At 43.1% G+C, this 21,170-nt stretch overlaps 1 protein-coding gene across 4 annotated transcripts in view; it reads left to right on the top strand.

Annotated features, from left to right (window-relative positions):
• Positions 1-20,946, top strand: part of LOC121582585 (cytospin-A-like) — a 38,432-nt gene extending 17,486 nt beyond the window's left edge. The window contains exons 9-15 of one of the 4 annotated variants that reach the window (XM_041898488.2): positions 5,039-5,117; positions 6,024-6,110; positions 6,304-6,463; positions 9,377-9,494; positions 18,422-18,538; positions 18,657-18,716; positions 19,314-20,946. In XM_041898488.2, coding sequence (XP_041754422.2) covers positions 5,039-5,117; positions 6,024-6,110; positions 6,304-6,463; positions 9,377-9,494; positions 18,422-18,538; positions 18,657-18,716; positions 19,314-19,403 — 711 coding nt within the window. In that variant the 3' untranslated portion in view covers positions 19,404-20,946. Of the gene's footprint in view, positions 1-5,038; positions 5,118-6,020; positions 6,111-6,303; positions 6,464-9,376; positions 9,495-18,421; positions 18,539-18,656; positions 18,717-19,313 lie in introns of all 4 variants that reach the window. The other 3 variants (XM_041898487.2, XM_041898490.2, XM_041898489.2) reach the window with 3 other exon arrangements.
• The last annotated feature ends 224 nt before the right edge of the window (positions 20,947-21,170 follow it).

The following is a 21,170-nucleotide window of genomic DNA, read 5'->3' as shown; positions in this document are numbered from 1 at the left end:
GCAACCTCACTGGGTTACAGGGTCTGGGAGTTAGAGGACTAACCCTTAGGGAGAAATCCCGACCATACAGCAGGCCCAATCTTGTGAGATTTGTATTGAAGCAAAGACAAAAACAAAACGACTACAGCAATACACTTCTTCATATTACCATTAAGTGAGTATGTTCTTTCCCTGTACTTCAGGCTACTTATTTAAAGACATTTCAAACATGTACCCGTTTTACATTTTGTTTTTTTCAGTACATTCCTTATCAGGAGAACTTACATGTGTGCAACCACAATTCCCTTTAAGGTGCATCCTTTCTAGCCCTTGAAGAACCTACTAAAACCAAATAAAAAGACCCCACACAATTAAATCAGACATGGTATTAACACCACTAACAAATATTCATAACAGGTGGGGTGCTGGTGTGTGTGGTAAAACGTACGGCCTTTACGGCCGGATCCGGGTACTTAAAAACTTTTGTGTTGCTGATTTAAGATTTAGCATAGTGAAAACTAACGAAATGTAAATTTTCTCCTCCAGGAGAGGATGGGGTGTCCCTGTCTCTCCCTTTGAAATGTTTCTCGAGGCTGTTGTCTTGGGAGAGCAGTTAGTGAAATTCCGCAGTTTTATAAAGTATAAATTACAAACAAAACATGATAAATTCTGTTCACCGGGAGTCCACTGTCCTCCCTGCACTCATTAATCGTTTGTGTTTTAATCCATCCCAACGTTTACTGCATATACTATTACCAATCTCTGTTGGATATTCCCTATTTGCTTCACACTCATTGATGTCTACTATTTTAAGATAAATATGCACTGAATCGATTATTTTGGGGCCCAATGTAATCGAAGCATGCAAAACCATTTCTGTAGCCTCTACTGCTCTTAGACACGGCGGCATTCCTCTCGCCACCAAGTCTAACAATTTAGTCCTGTACATGACTGTTCTCTCTTTTCCCTATGATTTTGCGTAACCACCACACTACAATGCCCTTCTTACTCATGAACACAATTTTAAAAGGTAATTTTAGGTTTGGTAACCCCAATGCTGGTGCTTGACATAATTGCTTTTTTAAACGACAATTACAATTGTTTCTTTAACTCTACAAACAATTACTCACAATAAAAACTTCACTCTAATTTCTTGTGAGGACCCCCTCCTCCCTTTCGTCAATTCTATAAAGCGATTTCAGAATAAGACGGAATAAAGTGTCTCACGAGATTAAAAACCCCCAAGGTTTTCTGAGTTTGCAAGCAGTGTTTGGCCGTGCCAACTTTAACTTGTGACCTTTTAGAATCCATTCCCCTGTCATTTCGCATAGATTATCCAACCCCAAAATTGGTTCCACACCCGTCGCCATGTAAAATGATCCGGGTGTTGTTAGTGGTTCTATGGTCAGAGACATGGGTAGTAGTCGTATCGCTTTCGATTCTGCCCGTTACCCCGCTAATTGTAATACTTTTTCCTGTCGCACATTTAGCCTATGTCGAGCTCCCCTGCCCCGCTACTCTCAAGAGTGTCTGCTGCTGTTCTTTTGTTTATGCGGCAAACGCCTGCATCGCAGCCTTCCCTCCAGAGGGAGCGGGTGTAGTAGGCTCCAGGACTACCGTACACTCATTCTTCCCATGACCGACAGTCCCACATGTAAAATAGGGCTCTATCGCCCTGCGCCTTAGCATAGGTTCGCTGCCCTTTCCTCTGTTTCTTTGTCTTACCTTGACTGTTGAAACCACTGTTAGTGACTTTCACTGTGGCTGTATTAACCACACGCACGGCTGCAAAGTGAGCATAATTAGATTCCACTCTCAAACCCTCCTGCACTATTTCATCCCAGTGAAAATGTTGGTCCACTACCCCCGCAATAGCCGTTTTGATAACAGGTTTCAAACCTGCCATCAAAGCAGACGTACACATTCTATCAATGTACTCACGTACCCAGTCTTTTTGATGCTGAGTACATCTACTAATTTTGGTTTTATCGGTTTTGCTTTTCTGTTGATAGAATGCTGACATCAAAACGCTGGTGTATTGAGCTTTTGATTTTGATTTTATGTCATTGTGCCAACTCACAATAGCATCTCTGAATTCTTTATTAGATTCGAATTTTCCGTCAGCAGGGAAGTGCTGACCAATTTTTCCCATATTCGAGCCGAATTGGTGAAATGCTCGTGTGCCTCTTTCAGAGCCTCTATGGTTTTAAACTTTTCTTCCTCTAGACCCCCTTTACAGGGAGAATCGGGGCCGCCGGTCGCCATTTCAATAGTTATTTAGATTTCCTCACCCACGGCTCTAATACATGCCAATTTTAACTATAATTTTTTTTAGGTAGTGATACCCACATCCTGGATAGTAGTTACGGTATAGGTGCCTAATAATTTGGTCACGGGACCTAATACTTTGTATTAGAACCAATACTGAAGCATCTGCCAATTTACTACTGGAGAATACGTGAGACCTAATGTCTTATACCAGTGTCACGCTTCAAATATCACTGTTGTTGACAACACACATAACCAAAATTGTTCACAGTTGTCTTCCTATTTCCACATAATCTGTCAAGGTTCCCCACCCCAATAGAGCATAAACCAACCTCTGTCCTTATTGCTACTGCTAAATACACACAAATCATGTTCAAACAACTTTCAAATATCTTTTTGCTTTTCTAACCATGGATGGGGCTCTCCTCCAGAACTTAAAGGCAACCTTCTATCACATTCCACATTCCCTCCATTTGTCCTTCTCCATGGACTACTTCTCTACAACCTACCATACTACTACACAAGCATGACAATTTATCCATACACACACACACACACACACACACACACACACACACACACACACACACACACTACGGACGACTAGGAAAAAGCTCAAACTAAGTTTATTCACCCACTGGGTCAAACAGCTGCAAAGACAAAGACATGTTTACACAAGCACATATATTTATACCCTCCTACTAGGAGGAGTCAACTCCTTGCACATCTAGACAGCAAATACATCTATGTTGCTAGTCAGGAACTTAATTGGTTCCTCTCACTGGTGTAGTCATGGCCTTGCCTCCTGCTAGAACCTTCGTGGGCATGTAAGTATGTATGTGTGTGTAATAGGACTGTTCCTTCTCACTTCATCTGACCTGACCTCGTTCTGAATTCCATTCCTCCCTACTCCACAGCTGTCCTACCTTATCATTGACTGAAACCAGACTGTTGCCTTTTGCCTCCCTCCATAGGATTGAACAATCACATGTATGACAATGTAAACTTCCTGCCTCCCCCCTTGTCTGACTCAGTAACTTTCCATACACCTAGTTCTTATCCACTGTCCAATGACCCCAACATTCATTATACATGTAAAATAATAAATACATTCCAGTATGGTAACATCAATAAGTATATTTCAAGCTAGAATCCAACAATATCTATAGTGGGGCTGTCCCCGACAAAAATAAATCAACTTTGTTGACCGTGAGTCGTCTGTTCTTTCGACCAACCGATTGGTTGACATTTTTAAACATGTATTTTTCCATATATAGACACACCATATGTTTGAATAAAACCAACTATATGTAGGCTACTGAGCTTGTCTGGTGCTTTAAGCACTGTGACTAAAAATGAAGACACACAAATTACTAAAGAGGGAGCCAGAGATCAATAAAACCAGAAAAGAAAAACCTGTTCGTTTTAGTCCACTCACAGGCGTGAATCAGACAGGTGTCTCGTGTGCCATAATTGAAAATATATTTGCCACTGCTCAACTACAAAAATCTCGGGCGACCAACAGCCTATCGACCAAACAATCGACCAGTCGACTAAATGGGGTCAGCCCTAATCCATAGCAACAGCTCCACAGAGGCTGCTCTGCTCAATTATGAGATATTAGAGAGCATTTAGCTTGTAGCTACTTTTCGTCACTCTCAACTCAAGGAACATTATTATTTTCTGTGAAATAATCATCTCTCCTGTCTTATATTTGACGAGGCTGAAGCACTTCTGACACCATGTTATGAGCACACACAAATGACTCAGCTTCAAAATGTTAGTGATACCTGAGCCCTACCCATACCCAAGTTCTTAATGAAAAAACAGGCCCTACCCGGCCCTAACCCGATGTATAATGTCGGGGATCGGGTAGCAGAGCTCTAATGTAGGGTGTCCACCCTCTCTGCCCAGAGTGGGTGAAACCGTGCTGTGGTGATTTAAATTTCACTTCCTTATGTTATAAAATACATTTTACCAAGACAAATATGATTCTTCATGTTCTGAATCATTCAGTGGGGTCTTTCTCTAACATATAATTTAACATTATATCCAAAAAGTCAGACTTCGTAACCTAATACATCCGATAATAAGCACCGAGCTCTGTTGACAGAGCGGTACTCCTTTCTCGCAGTACCGCTCTGTTCTGGTTGTCGTGTACAAAGTTCTGGTTGTCGTGTACAAAGTTGTTTCCTCGGGTCAAAAAAGGCTTTGAAAATAAAAAGCTTGCGGTACGCTCTTTGTTCCATTGACATTTCAGAGAGATGCTTGTTTTTGTGAGAAATCTTTTCACACAAATATGAATTTCACATTAATATGAAAAGCGTATACTAAACTATGAAAATACTACATGTCATGTCTCAAAATCGATATCTAGCTTACCTCTATTTTTTTGGGGTCCTCCGGATACGAGAAGAAAGATGACGAGTTCAACCGTGAGCCTGTCAGTTAGCCTTAATTCTTGCACAGCATCCAGACTAGCTAACGCTTTTTTTTTCTCTGGCCTCCATTGATTTAGTCACCCTAATTTTGGCCATCTGATCCTACAAGGGTAGAAACTCCAATAACTTTGGAACGGATTATGATGGAGACATGAGGTTTGGACCATTGTTTTTTTTTTGGAGGAGGATCTACACAATTAACATTATTTTACCCATTGGTCAAAATATGCGTTTTTGATTGGATACACTACTTTATGAGTAGTTCTGTTATGCTGTCCTCATTTAATGAACAATGTTGCTGTATATGCTAGTGTGTATGTCTGATTCTCTTCTGTTGTGCTATGTTTCAGAGGCACACCGCGTCGACCCCCAAACCCCTGTGCTCCATGGTGGAAAAGAGGTCCAGCTACACAGACCTCACTATGCCAGGTGGGTATAACACTGTCGTCATTCATATCATGTAATGGTTGTCCAACAGAACAGACATTACATTTTAGTTATTTAGGAGACACTCTTATCCAGGGAGACTTATAGTCAGTGCATTCACCTAGTTTAGTAGGTTACCTCACTGCGCCATGACCTTACAGATGAACACCACAAGACCGAAGCAAGTCCATCACTGATGTCTGGATGTATAGCTAGGAGGTTGTAATGGTAGAGCAGTGTGTAGCAGACATGTGGGTGATGGGATAATTCTCAGACCCACCAAGATTGTGAGATTGACCTCTATCTTGAGTGTCAGGCTTAATAATGGAAGAAGGGACACAGGCACTGCAATCACATGAGGTTCATATCGCAGCCCAACGCAGGCAGCCCTCGGTGGGGAGGCCACAGGCTCAGACAACAGGGCTTTGTCCCAAATGGCATCCTATTCCTCCTTATATAGAGCTCTATAGGCCTGGTCAAAAGTAGTGCATTTAATAGGGAATAGGGTGCCATTTGGGATGCAGACAAGGAGTAATAGGAGCGTGCAACAGTGGATTTAGATCCCTGTTCACACGCTTCCTTAGAACCACCGTTGCTAACTCAGCTCACACTCAGTTTTTCCACTTAGCTTGGCACAAAAGCAGCCAACTCTGAGCCTCACAAAGCTATACTTTTGTATTTAGGAAAAAGTCTGCTTGCATTAAAGGGTATTAATGTATTAACAGGTATTAATTAAGGTGTTAACTTGGGCTCTGAAGTGTGCTTATTTACTGGCTGGACGATGTTATTGGTAGGGATCTGGTAGGGGTTATGACTTGCCCCCTGCTTCAACCAACATAGTTCCATATTTGGTTAATCTATAGGTCCATTTAGAGTACTAGGGACTGTGTTCTCCATCCCCAACAGCAGATCACCTGCTCCGGGCCTCGCCTGGGACCCGCACCCCCTCTGCCCTCCAGAGGGTCCCCAACATGGACTCCTCCAAGTCCCTCTCAGGTGTGTGTTTACTATATGTACCTGTGTCAGAGGCTGTATCATACATTTGTGACTGTGTACTGTGCTCCAAATTACTTTATTGTGGCTTGATAGTGAAAGTAATGTGATTGTGGTACTGATAACACTGTGGTTAACTACTTCTTCAGTCATCACAGTGTTCCAGTAAGTGACCTTTGTCCTGTCTTGTCCCCAGTGTCCCGAAGGAGCAGTGAGGAGCTGAAGAGGAACTTATCTGCCTCAGAGAACAGTGCCTCGGCCTCCCTCATCACCTCCTCCCCCCAGGTCTCCTCCCTTTCCCCCACCACCTCCTCCCCCACCGCCTCAGTCACCCCCTCCACAAGGGGACGCTTACGGTATGGACACCATCTCGCTCTCTCTCTCTCTCTCTGAGTGTGTGTCAGAGTGTGTGTGTGTGTCTCTGTCTGTGTCAGTATCTTTGTGTGTCTGTGTTAGTGCTGTCCCCGACCCCCCAAAAAAATCTTGGTCGACCGAAAGTCGTCTGTTCTTTCGACCAATCGATTGGTCGAAATTTTAAAACGTGTATTATTCCATATATAGACACACCATGTGTTTTTAATAAAATCAACTATATATGCATTCAGCTTATCTGATTCTTTAAGCTCACTGTTTGATTAAATAAGACAAAAATTAGTCGAGGGATCCAGAGATTAAGATATAAAAAACCAGAATAACCAGAATAAAAAAAACGTAACCTAACCCGACCATCCTCCTCCCGCTCCAGCTGGCTTTTGCAGATTCTGCCCTTACTCTCCTGAAGTTGCCGATAATAGGCTACACGAGGAGTCGGCAACCTTTCTCATGTGGAATGCCAATTTATTTTACAGTTTCTACCGATCTGCATGGCAGTTATGGTTTTCATATGCACATTTTCGTGGAACAGTTTCATTTAATTTATAACGTCTTCGTATCTCTAAATCATTGTCATCGGGTTAATCAAAATTCTATCCAAATCTAAATAAAAATGATAAAACTAAAAAGTATATTCTATTGCAATTGCCAACTATGTAAAAATAGCCCAAATAAAGCCAACAAATAAAAACATTGCAGCCTGCAGGTAGAAAATATCCTGATTTAAAATATATCCTATAAATCACATTGGCTACAACAAACTTGAAACATTGTATCAACTATTAATTTGTGTCCACCTGAAGCTCGCTCTACCAAACTTGCAACAGCCCTAGTCTGTGTCACTATCTCTGTGTCAGTGTCTGTGGATGTCTGTGTCTGTCTGTGTCCCATCTTCCTATGGCTCCTCTGCCCTATATATAAGTATATCAGTAATTAAGCAAAGTGACAGATTGCTTGTCCAGTCTATCAGAGGGACGCCGGGTGTGAACTGGAAATGCTAGGTAATTCAGGAGAGCTTGACTGGAAATCCAATTGACTGCAACCAAATATTGAGCGCTGACAACGCACACTGCTCTGAATGGGTGACGGGCTCGACTAAAAGGACTTTTCTCCTTTCACTATCTCCCTCTCGTTCCTGAGCCTCCTCTCTATTGCTCTGTCCCCCTCTTTCTCCATCTCTCTATCCCCCTCTCTAGCGCCCTCTCTCGATCTATCCCCTCTCTCTCTATCCCCATCTATCCCCCTCCCTATCTCTCTATTTATCCCCCTCTCTCTATTATCCACCTCTCTCTATCCCTCTCCATCTCTCTCCCCACTCTCTCAACCCCCTCTCTATTTCTCTCTCTACCCCTCTATTTCTCTCTCGCTCTCTGTCCCCCTCTCTATCCCCATCTTTCTATCCCTCTCTCTCGCTCCCTTTCTCTATATCCCCCTCAATATCTCTATCCCACCTCTCTCTCTATCCCCCCCTTTCTTTATCCCTTTCTCTACTCCCCCTCTCTCTATCCCCCTTTCTATCCCTCTCTCTCTCTCCCTTTCTCTATATCCCCCCTCTCTCTATATCCCCCCTCACTCTCTATCCCCCTTTCTATCCCTCTCTCTCTCTATCCCCCTTTCTATCCCTCTCTCTCTCTATCCCCCTTTCTATCCCTCTCTCTCTCCCTTTCTCTATATCCCCCCTCTCTCTATATATCCCCCCTCTCTCTCTATCCCCCTTTCTATCCCTCTCTCTCTCTCCCTTTCTCTATATCCCCCCTCTCTCTCTATCCCCCTTTCTATATCCTCTCTCTCTCCCGTCTCTCTCTCTCTCTCACCTCTCAATTCATTTCAATTGAAGGGCTTTATTGGCATGGGAAACATATGTTAACATTGCCAAAGCAAGTGAAGTAGATAATAAACAATACAAATTAACAGTAAACATTACACTCCCAAAAGTTCCAAAATAATAAAGACATTTCAAATGTCATTATGTGCAAATAGTTAAAGTAGAAAAGGGAAAATAAAAAGCATAAATATGGGTTTTATTTACAATGATGTTTGTTCTTCACTGGTTGCCCTTTTCTTGTGGCAACAGGTCACAAATATTGCTGCTGTGATGGCACACTGTGGTATTTCACCCAATAGATATGGGAGTTTATCCAAATTGGGTTTGTTTTTGAATTCTTTGTGGATCTGTGAAATCTGAGGGAAATATGTGTCTCTAATATGGTCATACATTTGGCAGGAAGTTAGGAAGTGCAGCTCAGTTTCCACCTCATTTTGTGGGCAGTGTGCACATAGCCTGTCTTCTCTTGAGAGCCAGGTCTGCCTACGGCGGCCTTTCTCAATAGCAAGGCTATGCTCACTGAGTCTATACATAGTCAAAGCTTTCCTTAATTTTGGGTCAGTCACAGTGGTCAGGTATCACCCTCGCTCTCTATCCCCCTCTCTCTCTCTCCTCTTGCTCTATCCCCCTCTCTCTCTACCCCCCCTCTCTCCTCTCTCTATCCCCTCTCTAATTTTCTATCCTCTCTATTTCTCTATCCGCCTCTCTCTGAATTATAACATTTCATGGAATGATTATTTTGTCCACAGCTTGACTTGCTAGTTGGTGAATGCAGGGGGCTATGAGAGTATAGTTACAGAGGATGAAAATATAACACATTGTATTTTTGAGGTTTTCAATGTCACCTCGATGTGTTGTAGATTTTCCTCCTTTGAAAGGTGCACTATGAGTCAGTTTCACAGACACAGATAAAGCCTAGTGCTGGACTGAAAAGCAAGCTTAATTGAGAATCTCCATTGACAATACTTTTTAGTCCAAGATCAGGCTAAATATGTTTCTGTAAAACCACCCCTATGTGTCTGATCATTCTTTCTGTTCATGTGTTCTTTCATGTCCTTCTGTGTGTCCATAGGGAGGAGAGAAAAGACCCCCTGTCTGCACTGGCCAGGGAGTACGGGGGATCCAAGAGGAATGCCCTGCTTAAGTGGTGCCAGAAGAAGACTGAAGGATACCTGGTACTAACCAACAGGGTGGGAAAAGGGTGGAGGGTACAGGCTGGCATAAGACACACACGTGCATGCACACCCCAACTTACACAACTTACTTACTCCATCCCATTGGACAATGTTTGGTTTCTCTCAACAGGTTTAGATGCAGGAAAGAATATCAGATCATTGCTGTTACTCTGTTTTTATCAGTAATGCCTTATGCTCTCTATGGAATAATTGCAAACACAGATGGTAAACGCTGTGTATCCTTCCTGTTTGTTTCCAATCAGAGCCCCTTCCTTCTTCTTCCAGGCTTTTAAGATGTTTACCCACAAGGCAGCATTAAGGACTGCTTGCTGTAGTTACCATGGTAGCAGTTAGGCTTTACCCTCTCCAGGAAGTGTGCCAGACTTCGCCCTAGTCCCGGCCTCTCCTCAGCCAACATGACCTCTCCTCTAGCTGAAACTCTGATGGTATGGGCAAGGGCACGTTGGCACAGATGGGCATTGTGGGAAACTGTGTAGTATAAAAAAAAAAAGAGAGGATTATAGTCTCTGTTGTAGCACAAGCGTTCTTAGCCGTTCAGTTTGGGAAGTAGAACGACAAGGCCTTTGATACTATGCTAAATAGCCTCTACTTTGTCGTCTTTTCTGTTGGTTTCTGGCAGGGGCAGTCCCCCATCTCCTCTCTAAATCATAAATGTTCTCTCCACAAACAGTCTCTCTCGCTCTCTCTCTCGCTCTCCCTTTTCCTCATTTTTTTCATGAGGACTGTACTTAATGTGTTCATTACCTGTGCTCTGGTGCTCCTACGAGCCATGCTCACCATAAACACACTGCTACCAGCCAAGCCTCTCCTACCGTAGCTCAGCCCTATTCTTCCACAGATTATACCTTAATGCTCTCTACTGGGCTCCTCCTGTTGCTTTTACTCTCCAGCTCTATCCATCGTTGATTCATATATTGCTCCGCCAACACTGGTAAAGCAAGGGGATGCAGAGAGAATAAATACCTTAAACCTAGCAAATTTGTATGTTCCTTGTTGATCAATTTGTTGGCATTTTAACAATCCTTTCTTTGTCAAAAGTTGTCTGATTTTTGTGTAGGAACAGGTTCTGAGGAAAAGATGAGTTATAATAACCAGTGTGGCTCACCATAGTTAGTGACTAGAGTGTCTTTGCCCGCAGAATGTGTAGTCCTGGTTAACACCAATTAGACAGGTGCTGTGATCCTGGAGAACCAGTGAATTGGGTTCCCACAGAGAGCAGTGACACCTCTTGGAGGAGCCCCCAGGCACTCTTCCCTCCCTTTCCCCTCCTCTTCCCTCATCTCCCCACTGTAGTGTTCCTTGTGTTATGGCACCCTGGTGTCTGGACCATATCCTTCCTCACATGTCCCCTGACACTCGGCTTCTCTGATAACTGACACAGGTCCCCTGTGTCCCTTAGGAGAGAGTTGATGGCTGCCTCACTGTAGACGGGGACTGCATCCCAAATGGCACCATATTCCCTATATAGTGCACTAGGGGGTGGCGGAAGGTTCAATTCAAACTCTTATGGTTACTTTGAGTTTCCCGTTTCTTCTTGAGTTTCCATTGTCTCTGGTAGAGGAAGCAATCATCTAACCTACCTACAGTGCATTCGGAAAGTATTCAGACCCTTTTACTTTTTCCACATTTTGTTACGTTACAGCCTTATTCTAAAATGGATTTTCCTCATCAATTTACACACAAAACCCCATAATGACAAAGCAAAAACAGATTTAGAATTTTTAGCAAATGTATTATAAAAATAAAAACTGCAATTTACATAAGTATTCAGACCCTTTACTCAGTACTTTAATGAAGCACCTTTGGCAGTGATTACAGCCTTGAGTCTTGTGTATGACGCTACAAGCTTGGCACACCTGTATTTGTGGAGTTTCTCCCATTGTTCTCTGCAGATCCTCTCAAGCTCTGTCAGGTTGGATAGGAACCGTCGATGCACAGCTATTTTCAGGTCTCTCCAGAGATGTTAGATCGGGTTTAAGTCCAGGCTCTCGCTGGGCCACTCGAGGACATTCAGAGACTTGTCCTGAAGCCACTCCTGCGTTGTCTTGGCTGTGTGCTTAGGGTCTTTGTCCTGTTGGAAGGTGAACCTTCACCCCAGTCTGAGGTCCTGAGCGCTTTGGAGCACGTTTTCATCAAGGATCTCGCTGTACTTTGCTCCGTTCATCTTTCCCTCGATCCTGACTAGTCTCCCTGCCGCTGAAGAACGTCCCCACAGCATGATGCTGCTACCACCATGCTTCACCGTAGGGATGGTGCCAGGTTTCCTCCAGACGTGACACTTGACAGCTAGGACCAAAAGGCTTCTTAACAGCTTCTACCCCCTAGCCATAAGACTCCTGAACAGCTACCGGTACCCCCTGTATATAGCCTCGGTACTGTTATTTTATTGTTGCTCTAATAATGTTTTATTTTTTATTTTTTACTTCAGTTTATTTTAGTAAATACTTTCTTAACACTTATTTTTCTTAACTGCATTGTTGGTTAAGAGTTTGTAAGTAAGCATTTCACTGTAAGGTCTACACCTGTTGTATTCGGCGCATGTGACAAATAAAATTGATTTGATTTTGATTTGGCATTCAGGCCAAAGAGTTCAATCTTGGTTTCATCAGACCAGAGAATCTTGTTTCTCATGGTCTGAGAGTCTTTAGGTGCCTTTTGGCAAACTCCAAGCAAGCTGTCATGTGCCTTTTACTGAGGAGTGGCTTCCGTCTGGCCACTCTACCATAAAGGCCTGATTGGTGGAGTGCTGCATAGATGGTTGTCCTTCTGGAAGGTTCCCCCAGCTCCACAGAGGAACTCTGGAGCTCTGTCAGAGTGACCATCGGGTTCTTGGTCACCTCCCTGACCAAGGCCCTTCTCCCCCGATTGCTCAGGTTGGCTCGGCGGCCAGCTCTAGGAAGAGTCTTGGTGGTTCCAAACTTCTTACATTTAAGAATGACTGAGGCCACTGTCTTCTTGGGGACCTTCAATGCTGCAGATATTTTTTGGTATCCTTCCCCAGATCTGTGCCTCGACACAATCCTGTCTTGGAGTTCTACTGACAATTCCTTGACCTCATGGCTTGGTTTTTGCTCTGACATGCACTGTCAACTGTGGGACCTTTATATAGACAGGTGTGGGCCCTTCCAAATCATGTCCAATCAATTGAATTTACTACAGGTGGACTCCAATCAAGTTGTAGAAACATCTCAAGGATGATAAATGGAAACAGGATGCACCTGAGCTCAATTTCGAGTATCATAGTAAAGGGTCTGAAAATATATATATATATATATATATATATATATATATATATATACAGTGGGGGAAAAAAGTATTTAGTCAGCCACCAATTGTGCAAGTTCTCCCACTTAAAAAGATGAGAGAGGCCTGTAATTTTCATCATAGGTACACGTCACCTATGACAGACAAATTGAGGAAAAAAAATCCAGAAAATCACATTGTAGGATTTTTAATGAATTTATTTGCAAATTATGGTGGAAAATAAGTATTTGGTCACCTACAAACAACCAAGATTTATGGCTCTCACAGACCTGTAACTTCTTCTTTAAGAGGCTCCTCTGTCCTCCACTCGTTACCTGTATTAATGGCACCTGTTTGAACTTGTTATCAGTATAAAAGACACCTGTCCACAACCTCAAACAGTCACACTCCAAACTCCACTATGGCCAAGACCAAAGAGCTGTCAAAGGACACCAGAAACAGAATTGTAGACCTGCACCAGGCTGGGAAGACTGAATCTGCAATAGGTAAGCAGCTTGGTTTGAAGAAATCAACAGTGGGAGCAATTATTAGGAAATGGAAGACATACAAGACCACTGATAATCTCCCTCGATCTGGGGCTCCACGCAAGATCTCACCCCGTGGGGTCAAAATGATCACAAGAACGGTGAGCAAAAATCCCAGAACCACACGGGGGGACCTAGTGAATGACCTGCAGAGAGCTGGGACCAAAGTAACAAAGCCTACCATCAGTAACACACTACGCCGCCAGGGACTCATATCCTGCAGTGCCAGACATGTCCCCCCTGCTTAAGCCAGTACATGTCCAGGCCCGTCTGAAGTTTGCTAGAGTGCATTTGGATGATCCAGAAGAGGATTGGGAGAATGTCATATGGTCAGATGAAACCAAAATATAACTTTTTGGTAAAAACTCAACTCGTCGTGTTTGGAGGACAAAGAATGCTGAGTTGCATCCAAAGAACACCATACCTACTGTGAAGCATGGGGGTGGAAACATCATGCTTTGGGGCTGTTTTTCTGCTAAGGGACCAGGACTACTGATCCATGTAAAGGAAAGAATGAATGGGGCCATGTATCGTGAGATTTTGAGTGAAAACCTCCTTCCATCAGCAAGGGCATTGAAGATGAAATGTGGCTGGGTCTTTCAGCATGACAATGATCCCAAACACACCGCCCGGGCAATGAAGGAGTGGCTTCGTAAGAAGCATTTCAAGGTCCTGGAGTGGCCTAGCCAGTCTCCAGATCTCAACCCCATAGAAAATCTTTGGAGGGAGTTGAAAGTCCGTGTTGCCCAGCGACAGCCCCAAAACATCACTGCTCTAGGGGAGATCTGCATGGAGGAATGGGCCAAAATACCAGCAACAGTGTGTGAAAACCTTGTGAAGACTTACAGAAAACGTTTGACCTGTGTCATTGCCAACAAAGGGTATATAACAAAGTATTAAGAAACTTTTGTTATTGACCAAATACTTATTTTCCACCATAATATGCAAATAAATTCATAAAAAATCCTACAATGTGTTTTTCTGGATTTCTTTTTTCTCATTTTGTCTGTCATAGTTGACGTGTACCTATGATGACAATTACAGGCCTCTCTCATCTTTTTAAGTGGGAGAACTTGCACAATTGGTGGCTGACTAAATACTTTTTTTTCCCCACTGTGTGTATATATATATATATATATATATATATATATATATATATACACACACACACACACAGCTGTGGAAAAAGAGACATGTATGACAGCCATTCCATTCCAGTGTCTGTTGAATTCCAACACAGGCACACCTCATTCTACTGAATTAGGTACTGATTAGGTGATCACATGAACCAAATCTTATTTAACGAGGAAAAGTATAAAATCCACTGCTGTGGTCATCACTATCCTCTTGCAATCGGACCAGCTGGATGGCAAAAACTGTGCTAATAGGACCTCAAAAGTAATATTAATCAAAAAATAACTATTGACCATGCCAAAAGAGTTGAAAAGGAATGTTTTGAGTGAGGAAAAGAAGGGTTCAATTCTGGCTTTACTGGCAGAGGGATACAGTGAGCGTCAGGTTGCTTCCATCCTTAAAATTTCATAGACGGCGGTTCATAAGAACAAGGTCAAGCAGCAGACATTGTCAGTCTGTAGCTTTGTTGTCCCCAGAGGGCAAAAACGACTCTCTACTGACCGGGATGACCGCCAACTAATTCGAATGTCACTCAACAACTGTAGGATGACATCAAGTGACCTACAAAAAGAATGGCAAACGGCAGCTGGGGTGAAGTGCACAGCGAGGACGGTTCGAAACAGGCTCCTAGGGGCAGGGCTGAAGTCGTGCAAAGCTAGAAAAAAGCCCTTCATCAATGATAAGCAAAGAAGAGCCAGGCTGAGGTTTGCAAAAGACCATAAGGATTGGACCGTAGAGGACTGGAGTAAGGTCATCTTCTCTGATGAGTCCAATTTTCAGCTTTGCCCAACACCTGGTCGTCTAATGGTTAGACGGAGACCTGGAGAGGCCTACAAGCCACAGTGTCTCGCACCCACTGTGAAATTTGGTGGAGGATCGGTGATGATCTGGGGGTGCTTCAGCAATGCTGGAATCGGGCAGATTTGTCTTTGTGAAGGACGCATGAATCAAGCCACGTACAAGGTTGTCCTGGAAGAAAACTTGCTTCCTTTTGCTCTGACATTGTTCCCCAACTCTGAGGATTGGTTTTTCCAGCAGGACAATGCGCCATGCCACACAGCCAGGTCAATCAAGGTGGATGGAGGACCACCAGATCAAGACCCTGTCATGGCCAGCCCAATCTCCAGACCTGAACCCCATTGAAAACTTCTGGAATGTGATCAAGAGGAAGATGGATGGTCACAAGCCATCAAACAAAGCCGAGCTGCTTGAATTTTTGCGCCAGGAGTGGCATAAAGTCACCCAACATCAATGTGAAAGACTGGTGGAGAGCATGCGTACATGAAAGCTGTGATTGAAAATCAGGGTTATTCCACCAAATTTTGATTTCTGAACTCTTCCTAAGTTAAAACATTAGTGTTGTTTAAAAATGAACATTAACTTATTTTCTTTGCATTATTCGAGGTCTGACAACACTGCATCTTTTTTGTTATTTTGACCAGTTGCCATTTTCCGACAAGAATAAGAGTCTCTTTCCACAGCACTTTCTAGAAAGACACCAAGTGTTTGGAGTTTGGACGCACGTGAGGTGTGTGTGTGTGTGTGTGCATCCCAATTGAAGGGCATCCATCCATGTGGAGCATTAAATAGATTAAGCAAACCGAACATGAACCCCCCGTACCTGGTCATAACAACAGGGCCCGTAAAGGCCCAGACACACACACACAGTCGGACCTAAATGGCTTCCCGTTGTATATGTGGGTTAGAGAGGGGAGCCGTGGGATGCATGTCGATGGAGATGATAAACTTATCCACTAAGCAAACACACAGTGATAAAGTAGTTAAGCTAATACAATGGACTCTTTGACCCTCTCTCACTTGAGTGCAAGGCAGTGTGAAGAAACACTAGTGTGCTAAAACACATACAGTACCAGTCAAAGGTTTGGACACACCTACTCATTCCAGGGTTTTTCTTTATTTTTACTATTTTCTACATTGTAGAATAATAGTGAAGACATCAAAACTGTGAAATAACACATATGGAATCATGTAGTAACCAAAAAAGTGTTAAACAAATCTAAATATATTTTATATTTGAGATTCTTCAAATAGCCACCCTTTGCCTTGATGACAGCTTTGCACACTTGGCATTCTCTCAACCTGCTTCATGAGGTAGTCACCTGGAATGCATTTCAATTAACAGGTGTGCCTCCTTAAAAGTTAATTTCTGGAATGTCTTTCCTTAATGCGTTTGAGCCAATCAGTTGTGATGTGACAAGATAGGGGGGTATACAGAAGATAGCCCTATTTGGTAAAATATCAAGTCCATATTATGGCAAGAACAGCTCAAATTAAGCAAAGCAAAACGACAGTCCATTACTTTAAGACATGAAGGTCAGTCAATACGGAAAATTTGGAAGACCCAGACTTAACTCTGCAGCAGAGGATAAGTTCATTAGAGTTACCAGCCTCAGAAATTGCAGCCCAAATAAATGCTTCACAGAGTTCAAGTAACAGACACATCTCAACATCAATTGTTCAGAGGGGACTGTGTGAATCAGGCCTTCATGGTCGAATTGCTGCAAAGAAACCACTACTAAAGGACACCAATAAGAAGAAGAGACCTGCTTGGGCCAAGAAACACGAGCGCTGGACATTAGATCGGTGCAAATTTGTCCTTTGGTCTTGAGTCCAAATTTGAGATTTTTGGTTCCAACCACCGTGTCTTTGTGAGACGCAGTGTGGGTGAATGGATGATCTTCCCATGTGTATTTCCCACCATAAAGCATGGAGGAGGAGGTGTTATGGTGTGGGGGTGCTTAGCTGGTGACACTGTCTGTGATTTATTTAGAATTCAAGGCACACTTAACCAGCATGGCTACCACAGCATTCTACAGCGATACGCCATCTGGTTTGGGCTTAGTGGGACTATCATTTGTTTTTTTCAACAGGACAATGACCCAACACACCTCCAGGCTGTGTAAGGGCTATTTTACCAAGAAGGAGAGTGATTGAGTGCTGCATCAGATGACCTGGCCACAATCCCCCGACCTCAACCCAATTGAGATGGTTTGGGATGAGTCGGACCGCAGAGTGAAGGAAAAGCAGCCAGCAAGTGCTCAGCATATGTGGGAACTCCTTCAAGACTGTTGGAAAAGCATTCCAGGTGAAGCTGATTGAGAGAATGCAAAGCTGTCATCAAGGGACAAAGGGTGGCTATTTGAAGATTCTCAAATACAATATATACTTTGATTTGTTTAACACTTTTGTTTACTACATGATTCCATATGTGTTATTTCATCGTTTTGATGTCTTCACTATTATTCTACAATGTAAAAATAAAAACCCTTGAATGAGTAGGTGTGTCCAAACCTTTTACTGGTAGTGTACATTCTTCCACTTCATTTGAAAGACAACAGTTTGCATCATCTACTGTTGTTGACAGTGGTTGGGGATGACATGGTGAAACATAAGAATAGCCTAGGGCTCAGTGTTTCCTCTGCAGTCATTTGTGGCGCTGCGCTATGGCATAATCATTGCCCCCACACAAAACAAAAGATGGAACATTGATAATATAGTTGAGCTGAAGGTGTTCCTAATATTTGGTATACTGTGTATATTCACTGTTTTGGGACATAAAATGTATCAATATGATGCTAACTAGTTAAAATATCATATTTGGGATCTACCTAATGATTATCCCAATAGGGTAAATGCAGATGGGCAACCTCATGCTTCAGCCTATTTATTTATAGCCACTATTCTGCATCAGTTGGGCTACAGGTGATAATGCTTATTGCTAATAGCATACCTGATAATATGGACCATGCATAGGCTATATGCATGTCATGGTCCAATATGTTAAAATAATTTTTACAAATAATTTTACCACATTTCTGGAGGTGGAAATTATATTTTAATGGAGTCAGCAAAACAAGGCTGGGGGTGGACCCCCTCCGCAAACTCTTCTCTCACTGCTACACATTTTTGTAGAGGAAACACTGCTAAGGCTGGTATTAGAGAGTCCTCACTGTTATGCTGTTTCTCTCCTCTCTCCAGAACATTGACATCACCAACTTCAGTAGCAGCTGGAACGACGGGCTGGCCTTCTGTGCTGTTCTCCACACCTACCTGCCTGCCCACATCCCCTACCTAGAGCTCTCCAGCCAGGACAAGGTGAGATAGAACCTTCCTGTCAGTGGACTGAGGGGTCGAAGTGTTTGAAAATTCCTTTTGAGTTGTGTATACATGTAGTTCGTTCATCAAAACATTTATTTTCTCTCTTTTCCTTCAGAAGCGAAATTTCACACTGGCTTTCCAGGCAGCTGAAAGTGTCGGGATCAAGTCCTCATTGGTTGGTGTCCGAGCAAAAACGAACCCAAGACAGTTCCATCATTTGCACGAAAGGATATTTGTCTACCACTCAAAAGTGTAGAATGAAATGACCAAGATGCTTTATATGGCTGGGGGGGATGAGCGACACGTTCTCATATCCCTTCCTCCCCTTTGTAAGGCTTGACTAGAAAGACTGGGCAACAGAAAGACAGGGCTGATATATAGTTCAGCAGCAATGCACACCAACAGTACATAGATTGGCTGGCTGTAGCCTGAGGACTGCCCTTAAAAGATGATGTGCTCATGTCAATGGCAAGCAGCTCCAGCTTACTTAAGAGCAGTGTCACACCAAGGCCAGTTGACTTCAGCTTAACAAGAGACAGACGGGGTTCATCTTTGAGTGATTCACTGTTTTGTCCAACACATACTGTTGGAAAGTATTGTGATTTGTTACTCCTAGGCCAAGCGATGTGTGCTTGCTAAGTCAGAACTTTATTCCTCACCGTCTCACTGACAATATTCTAAACACACAATTTGCAGCGAAAGAAATGCAGTGTGATACGAATGTGTACTGCAACACATCTTACATCTCTCTCTCTCTCTCTCGCTCTCTCAGGACATTGGAGAGATGGTGCACACAGAGAGGCCTGACTGGCAGAGTGTGATGACCTACGTCACTGCCATCTACAAGTACTTTGAGACGTGACCCATCTTCAAGCCTGAACACCTCGCTGCCCACACACACACGTCCAGCCAGGGCTATCTCAACACTGGACAACCTTTGAGCAACATCAGCCAATGCTACCTGCAAAGACGTCTGGGACCCTGAGTTCTACATTAAGCTGTATCTCTTAACTCAACCGATATATTCCATGTTTACACTGCAATGTTCTACAAACTCTTTGCTTGGGATGCGAATGTGGCTTCTCAGTTTGACTGAATCCCTCACACTATGCTGTGGATAGACCGAGGCCATGGGTATTAGACAATGTGTTGATCTGTCCTTCAACAGTGACGTCCTGTATACTCAAGTCTTCTGGCCTCTTGACACCAGTCCTATGCGAACTCTGTGCTGTCTGCAGTAGCCTACACCATCATCACCTCCAACATTACACTGTAGTTCATGTTTAGCTAGCTGAAAAAAGTGTGTATGGTTTTGGATTTGGAATACTGCGGAGAACAGGATTGTCTTTTTAAAATGCCTTTGGCTTTGTCCATTTTGTCTGTTCGCTCAATGACTTGATGGTAAGTGTGTCCTACCTGACTGACAGCGGGTCCAGCTTAACTGTCAATGTAGATGTTCTAACTAGGCTGTTTTAGTCCAATGCTTTGCTGTGATATTTATTCCAAAGAGATAATTTAGCCTACAAGTTTGGCAGATGAAAATGTATTGAACTTCATAGGAATCAATGCCATGTTAGTCTCTTGTTTGTTTTTGCCAATTATGACAATGCCCATTGACCATTAGGAATTTTAATAATAATACATAGGACTTATAGCGCTTTTTGAAGGACCCAAAGTCGAACGGAGTTCAATCACATTGACGTCTTTTACGCCATTTATTATTTTTCTCAGTCTGTTGTGTCCAGACTCTGAGAGTGATGGTTGGCCACCACGGCCAGTCTCTGGGTGTACAGTGAGGTCCCTGTAGCACACCCATCCATAAATAGGCTGAACAACACAGGTTGCTGACCTGATAAGCTAACAGTTTGGGCATTAAGGTAAAAGCACCGCTTACTGTTCAGCAAATCCTCACTGGTTTCAAAGCACAACGAGGGGAGGTGAGGCTCTTTACTCAAATGGAATGTGTTTAAACCATCAATGCCATAGAAACCACTGAACGTTTCAAAGCAGTTGGATGTACTACACGCAGTAAAGCCCCTTCCTCCAGCACAGGGAAATCATATTAGCTATGTATGTTCCCACCACACATGGGGAAAGCTTACAATTCTCATTTGCTTTGAAGTAGTTAAATATGTATTGGTGTATGTGTGAGAACTCATGAGTTGTGTTTTTGGTACATTGGAATAGTCTCCGTATACTGAGATGCCATGTGAATATTTCATAACATTTTGTTGTTGCTCATAAAAAGGCATCTGATAAGGTTTCCTCAGCTAAGATGAGCTACAGTCATTTAAATGGTACTGGTCATTGTCAGGAATCAAGGCTAATAGACACAGAGTGTACAAAACATTAGGAACACCTTCCCTCAGAATAGCCTCAATTTGTCAGGGCATGGACTCTACAAGGTGTTGAAAGCGTTCCACAGGGATGCTGGCCCATGTTGGCTCCAGGGCTTCCCACAGTTGTGTGAAGTTGGCTGGATGTCGTTGGGGTGGTGGACCATTCTTGATACACATGGGAAACTGTTGAGTGTGAAAAATCCAGCAGCGTTGCAGTTCTTGACACTCAAACTGATGTGCCTGGCACTTACTACCATATCCCTTTCAAAGGCAGTTAAATCTTTAATCTT

This window comes from Coregonus clupeaformis, chromosome 15 (assembly GCF_020615455.1).
Source record: "Coregonus clupeaformis isolate EN_2021a chromosome 15, ASM2061545v1, whole genome shotgun sequence".
NCBI classification, from domain to species: Eukaryota; Metazoa; Chordata; class Actinopteri; order Salmoniformes; family Salmonidae; genus Coregonus; species Coregonus clupeaformis.
Note: the sequence above shows the minus strand (reverse complement) of the source record. Positions and strands in the feature narration are given on the sequence as shown.